At 48.9% G+C, this 7,315-nt stretch overlaps 1 protein-coding gene across 4 annotated transcripts in view; it reads right to left on the reverse strand.

Moving 5' to 3' along the window:
- MCF2L2 (MCF.2 cell line derived transforming sequence-like 2) overlaps positions 1-7,315 on the reverse strand; it is a 155,803-nt gene that overhangs the window by 132,144 nt on the left and 16,344 nt on the right. For all 4 annotated transcript variants that reach the window (XM_014587426.2, XM_014587431.2, XM_014587430.2 and 1 more), the window contains exon 3: positions 793-884. In XM_014587426.2, coding sequence (XP_014442912.2) covers positions 793-884 — 92 coding nt within the window. The remainder of the gene's footprint in view (positions 1-792; positions 885-7,315) is intronic.

Here is a 7,315-nt window from a genome sequence, read left to right on the forward strand (position 1 = left end):
CTGGGCCCATGGTCTACTAGCTTCTGGTTTCAGAACCATCTGGCCGGATGGATACCTAACTTACTGTGAGGCAGGGGACGGCGAACCTTTGCTAGGGTTGTTATGCAGGAAAACGTACTCACAATTTGTTCGCTTGGATTTCTGAATACAATCTCATGTTACAACTACACAGTGTCCGGTGATTTCCAGATTTTTGCCTGGTGTTCCAAACAGTTTCAGGTGTTAGCTGTTGTTCCCTTTGTTTGCACAGGAGAGAACCTGAGGATAAGCGAGGTCATGGTGCCTGAACTCAGGTCTGCCTGTCTCTAAGGCTTGTGCTTTTGTCTATAAATGTTTCCTCTGAAATAATTATACGGTCTCACACTAGATGGCAAACAGCTGTACAGGGAAGTCCTGCGTCCACTCCCTCCAACTCCTCCAATGTCAGCACCTTCTACACCCTCAGAACAACGGCAGTCCCGGGTCCAGCTGCCTTAACTGCCAGGCCACGGAGCCCGCCTGATTTTTAAACAGGAAGTCAGTTTACAGGAATGAATAAAATGACCCTTCCCTCAATACATCAGTATGTACCGACAATTACCTACATGACCAAACAGATTTTATTCCTAGTTTGAATGAAAAAGAAAAGGTAGGAAGGGAAACTCGTACAAACCTCAGCCCTCGGGAGCACTAGACTCGCCGTGTGCCCTCTGAGCACACAGGAGGGGTGACAGGGCCTAAGAGCGCGACATGCTTGTCATATTTATGACGATGACAGCCATCTTCTCCCTCAGAACAGAAGGGTGGTTTTACCTTGACTTCAGCTTCAGTCTCGGCCTCTTCCTTTTCAATGGCGTGCGAAGCTGTCTCTGTGTAAGGTTCCTCGGGGGTTTTCTGAGCAGGAGCTAGCGGGACAGAGAAACCCGCCATTAATCTGGTGACCCGACAGAAACGCTAGCTCAGAGCACCTTGCCTGCATTTGGACGACTGCCTGGATTTCCGGAGTAGTTGATTAAACAGGAGGGGAAGAAAGAGATGCAGACAGAAAGAGTCCTTGACCCTGGGAACTTGACATCTGAACTGAAGAGACAAAGTGGCTCCCAATATCATAGAAAACATCAAACCACAACAAAGCAATGACTATATACTTTTTTTGAGAGAGAGACATTTTTGCTTAGGGAACATGTACTTGCCGCAAAGACAAAGAGACAGACAGAAAGCGAGAAATCTTCCCACCCCCGGGGGGAGGGACAGCCATACTGCAATCCCTTCTCCTCCACTCTCCTCTCAGGACTTTGGGCACTCATGCGCAAGCACTGGGGTGAGCTGGGTTCAAGCTGCTGGGTTCGGGACTCAAACAGCAGTCAACCACGTGGGAGTCCAGTTCCTTCATCACTATGTCACCTGCTGACCCTGAAATGACCATGATGTAAAAATGGTTCGATTTTCATCATTTTCCTTTTTTTAGAGAGATTTTTGCTGTTGGGCACATGCACTCTCTGGAGACACAGAGAGAGAGACAGAGAGGAAGTGAGAAATCACCCCCCCCCGCCCCCTGGGAAGATGGTCACGTCGTCATCCCTTCTTCTCCATTCTCCTCTTGGGATTGTGCACACATTCACACACACACACCCCCAGCATGAGCTTTAAGCTGCCGGGTCCAGGGTCAAACCACGGTTGACTATGTGGGAGTCCAGCAACGTAACCATTACGTCACCTGCTGGTCCCCATCATTCCTAGTTTCAGGCCCAGCTAAAAGGCCACTTTCTTCTCCACGCCTTCTCCACTACTGCAAACATCGTGGCCGCCTTCCTGCTTCCGTGTGTACCGTCTGTGTGCACGGCATTGCACGTGATGGTGTCCTTAGACTGGAAGACAGGATTGAGTTCTAGGCACCACAGTCCACTGAGCAGACTTCCCATCACAACAGTAATTATCTGCGTTTACTGTAGAGTATTTGGAAACCATGCAAACGCAATCACGTGGCCTAGTTCCTTATAACCTTTAGAACGTGTCCTGTCTCCCACTCCGACAACACACGTAGGCAGATTATGCGTGAGTACATGAGATGGTATTCAAAAAGCTCAGGGGAAATGAAGGAAGCTGTGCATGGGTCTCGAAAATACTTTGCACCAAAAGAAAGTCATACTTTAATTCTAGATTTCACAAGTTCCTTGAAGTCCCCTATACGGAGAGGTCTTGTTGCCAGCCTGCTGATGCACTGCTGGTCCCTGGGACGAGGCGCCATGGTTGCCAGTGGAAGGGATGACTGTGTGATCAGGCTGCAGCTGAGTCCCGAGGAACCGGGCTGTCCTGCTCTTGCTCTGCCTCAGCCCCTGCATCTCCCCCACTGTCTTTCCCACAGGCTCTCCCACACCTGGGGGACAGCCTTCTTCAGGCTCCTCGGCCATCTGGTAAGATTGAGACCTGGAAGAAGTGGCCCTGGCTAGGCCCGAGGCTTCCTAAATGCTGTATTGGCTTTACCTGGGGTGGGGGTGAGGCTACGGGCTTGTAAGTAAGTGGGGCTTGAAGTGCTTACGGTCACCTCCACTTCTGTGTGCACAGTTCCCTGGAAAACCCCCAGGACACGTGTGATTAGCCTGAGTGGGATTCGAGCATTTCTAGTCCCATGGCCAAAATGCCACCCATCTAACACCAGCAGTGCATCACCCCTGATTCTTACCCGTGGGGGACTGGGTGGAGGTCGGCCAGAGGCCTCCAGAGGCCTCTCCCAACCCTCAGGTTCTGTGAAGCAGCTGGAAGCCACTTGTGCTTCTGTGATTTTCCAGAGATGTGTGTTGAAATGTGTAAAGTACACGGAGGGCTGCCCAGGGTACACACCACTGAAGCTACTTTGAAATAATGGACAATTCTTTAGGCTCCTTACTCTCTGTAGGATCTCTGTAAAGTGAATAACAACTATAACAACTGATGCTAGAAATGTGCTGAGACCAGCAGTTGGTGTAATGGCTATGTCGCTGGACTCCCATGTAGCCGACTGCGGTTCGAGTCCCAGACTCAGTAGCTTAAACTCACGCTGTGCATGCATGCCCAAGATCCCAAGAGGAGAATGGAGAAGGGATTGTGGTGTGGCCATCCCCCCGGGGGGGTGATTTCTTGCTTTCTGACTCTCTGTCTCTCTCTGTCTTTCTGGCAAGCATACGTGTCCCATAGCAAAAACCTCTCCAAAAAGAAAGAAAGAGAAAGAAAGAAAGAAAGAAAGAAAGAAAGAAAGAAAGAAAGAAAGAAAGAAAGAAAGAAAGAAATGGATGCGCTATCACGAAAGACTCCGTGACTAAGAAGCACTGCCTGTCCTTGAAAGAAAGAAAGAAAGAAAGAAAGGAAGAAGTGGACGCGCCGTCACGAAAGGCTCCGTGCCTAAGAAGCACTGCCTGTCCTTAACACTGGACGGCGGGCGGAGGGGCGAAGGACCCGTCCTATCGGTGCAGGTCCTGTCCTTCCATGCATGAGACAGACGGCCAGAGCGACCTCTGTCCTTCACTTCCTGGTCTGAAACATGGGAACAATGAGAAAGTCCACAGGACACTGTTCTAGAAGGCTTTAATGAGTTAGACGTACAGAGTGAGCACGGATCTCGGATCTCAGAAAGCACTGAATACATTGTAGCTATTGATATGGCCATCTGGCAATAAAAATGCTTTTCACATTCCTCATGAACTTTGAGATGTTAAATGTCATACCTAAGGCACCCAACTAACAAGAATCAGAGCTGAGATTCTCTTTTTTTAAGAAAAGCATTTATTGGGGCCGGCAGGTGGCATAGTGGTTAAGGCGCTGGACTCCTACATGGCCGACCACGGTTCAAGTCCTGGATTTGGTGGCTTACTTTCTTGCCTTCTCGCTCTGTTGTCAAATTGAAAATGAAAATAATGATGATGAATAAAATCAAATAAAATTATTTTTAAAAGTATTTATTTAATTTATATATTATTGTTACTATTATTAAAGTTTGCTATAGGGCATAAGCATTCACTAGAGAGAGACAAAGAGAGAGAGAGAGAGAGAGAGAGAGAGAGAGAAAGCAAGCCATTAGGTCTGGGACTTGAACCACAGTCAGCCATGTGGGAGTCCAGCATGTTGACTACCATGCCATCTGCTGCCCTGATTTTAATCACACCTCAGAATTACAGAGAGTTAGATAATCTGCCCAAATGTATGCTACACTGTGAATAACCACTGTTTATTCTGGCACAGACTCAGTTACTAAGGAATCACAAAAACGTGTCTGAAAATCCTGCGAGTGAAGGGCCTGAGCCCAGACGACAGGCTACTCTGTGAAGGTGAAGGTCAGGCGCTCTGTAAAACGAGCCATCTGCCTGACCAAGGTCACAGGCAGCCTGTTCAGACGTGGCGGAGGTTATGGGCATGTCCATTATGAAATCTTATGTTTGAGGAGCTGAGGGACAGATTCTCCTCTCGTCTTACGTGTACCTGGGGGCAGCCAGAGGCCGACTCTCGGAAGGGGACGCACTCAGTTTGTGCGGAGAAGGGAAACAACAGAACCCTGCCGTTTCCAGCCACCCGAGAGGTGCGTCTTCATGGGACTGCACGCCGTGGCGGTGTCCCCTCAGAACTCATGGGCTGAAATTTCGCTGGAGTGTGAAGGTGCCAGAGGGTGGACGCTTGACCTGACTGTGACGTCCAAAGTAGGGCCTGGTAACTAGGACCAGACAGGATCTGCAGGGTGGGGCCCCTTGTGGTTGAACCCTGGTGGCTTTTTCAGAGGGAGGACACCAAGGCAGAGACGCAGACATGTTCAGGCAAAGACACGCACTCGCCTCTCGCCGTGGGATGGCCTGCACTGTCCTGGGACAGTCTGCAAAGATGCCCTTGACCAGTGCAGCCCCACGACCTCGGACGGAAACGTTACTAGGTGTGGTGTTCAGTTACCGGCACCAGAGAGTAGACGGACAGGGTTCCGTCTGTCTGGGGTGTGTGCGTGTGTACATGGGTGTTGTTTTAGTCCAATCTCTGTTGCTAAGTAACTGAGTCCCTGACACCAGGTGATTTATGAAGAGAGGTTTATTCAGATTTCAGAGGTCCAAAGCTCAGGGGCTGCGTCTGACGAGGGTCTTGTTGCTGGCGAGGCCTTTCTGCAGAGCCCTGGGGTGCCCAGGGCATCACGCATGGGGGAGCGAGCGTGAGTGCGCACCGCGATCCGCATGTCTGCCTCATTCCTTCTCCTAAAGCCCAGGAGTTCGTCGCCAGCCCCTCCGTGACCAGAATCCTAATCACGTCCCAGAGGCCTCCCCAGTGCCAGTGCGGGACTAAAGGTTAATTCATCCTCTTCATCCCATCACAACCACTTCCGTCACGGGTCTTTGCAGGACACACTGAGACCAGAGCAGGCATGTATTTGTATGAGTGCAAGAGGGTGTGAGCACAGGGAATTTCAGGACGGAAACTGCCCTGTGAGCAGGGCTTACTCCAAAAGGGGAAGACAGGGGACTGCTCCCTGCACTAAAGAGAGAAGGGCCTCAGGACAACATCGTGGCCAAAAGATCTGCTCACCGCGGAGAGCTCAAGGAAGTGCTTCAGCTGAAGAGAGCGAGGCAAGATGGCGGCTCAGAGCGACAGTGGAATACTACAGGTGGGCCAGTGCGTGGCACAGAGGGTGAGGCAGTTGGCTCCCACAGGGCCGACCGCACAGTTTGAGTCCCAGACCTGGCAGATTAAAAAACATGCCAGGTGTAGGTTTATGCGGGCCCCAAATCCCAAGAAGAGAGTGGAGGAGAAGGGACTGTGGCATGGCCATCCCTCGGGAAGTGCTCCTCTCGCTCTCTGGCAAGTGCACATGCCCTATAGCTTAATAATTAGAAAAAAGATAGCACTGGAAATAGTGACTAAGAGTAAATATTGATTATACACACACACATTTATATATAAAAAATATATACACACACATGTTTTCTCCTCTCAATTTCTTTAAAAGGAATATGATTATTTAAGGCAAAAATTATTTACAGCACTATAGTGGGGGGGGTTAACATGTAAATACAATGTCTATGATAAAAGCGGCACAGAAGGGGGCCAGCAGAGGGCGTGGTGGTTAAGGTGCTGGAGTCCCACATGGTTGACCACAATTCAAATCCTAGACCTGGTGGTTTGCTTTCTCACTTTCCCTCTCTCTTTCAGTGTCTCTCTCTGGTGAGTGCCCTATGGCATATTTTAAAATAATAATAAATAAAATTAAATAAATAATTCTTTTTTAAAAAAAAGAGTAGCACAGGGGATGGGGGGAGGGGGCTATGAACAATCCCGTTACAAATCTCCCGGGTCTCACATAAAATGGTACAATATTAACTACAAGTAGACTGGTAAGTTAAGGATGCATATGATAATACTTAGAAACACATCTGGGGAAAACTGTGTAATGAGGTATGCTAAAAAGCCAATAGAGGAATTTAAACGAGATACTAAAACATATTCACTAACCTGAAAGAAGGTGAGAAAGGAGGAAAAGAACCATGAAAACATCAGAGACTGGGCTGCCACAGCTGAGTCCGGAACCTGACCCCACCTGCCAGCTGCAGTTTGAATCCTAGCCCTGGTGGGAAGGCCAATGGAGGAGAATGGGTGGTGGGGAGGCCAGGGGCCACTACTGGGGCGCTCTCTCTCTCTCTGGCAATTCAACAAAGAGAGAAATAGAAAACAAGTAATAAAGCAGTAGCTCTAACTCCATTAGAACATTGATAGCTACACTTTGTACACATGTACTACACAGGCAGAGATCAGCAGGATGCATTTTTTAAAATTTTTGCCAGAGAGCATATGGGCTCACCAGAGAGAGAGAGAGAGAGAGAGAGAAAAGGACCACCCCTTAGGGATGGTCAGGCCACGGCTCCTTTTCCTTCATCTTCCCCTCCTTTCAGGATCTGGGGCACAAACACAGGCATGCTCCCGGCGTGTTTTTCAAGTCGCTGGGAGTGGGACTTGAACCTGGCAGCCAGCCGTGTGCGATCTAGTTGCCTTAACCACCACAATACCCGTTGGCCCAATAGAATGTACTAAAAGGCAAGACCAGTGGAACACTGAGCGGCAAAGCTGTCTGCAAGTGTATTCTCAAACACGTGACCAAGTAGGAGCACATACTGATGACAGGAAAAAAGATGCAGAGTGCTACAGCAGTATGTTGGAGGCATCAGACGTGGGGTTTTCTCCAGGCAACCTCACCCCTCACCGTGGAGATACAATGGAGAGCATTTTTCTTTGAAAAGGTCTGTATAATCATTTTCTAGGAAGTGTAGTTATCTGTACTAAGGTTTTTTTTTTTTTTTTTTTTTTTTTTTTGAGGGGTTTTTCTTTTAGGGGCGTT

Source organism: Tupaia chinensis, unplaced genomic scaffold, assembly GCF_000334495.1.
Source record: "Tupaia chinensis unplaced genomic scaffold, TupChi_1.0 Scaffold000212_1, whole genome shotgun sequence".
Classification (NCBI taxonomy): domain Eukaryota; kingdom Metazoa; phylum Chordata; class Mammalia; order Scandentia; family Tupaiidae; genus Tupaia; species Tupaia belangeri.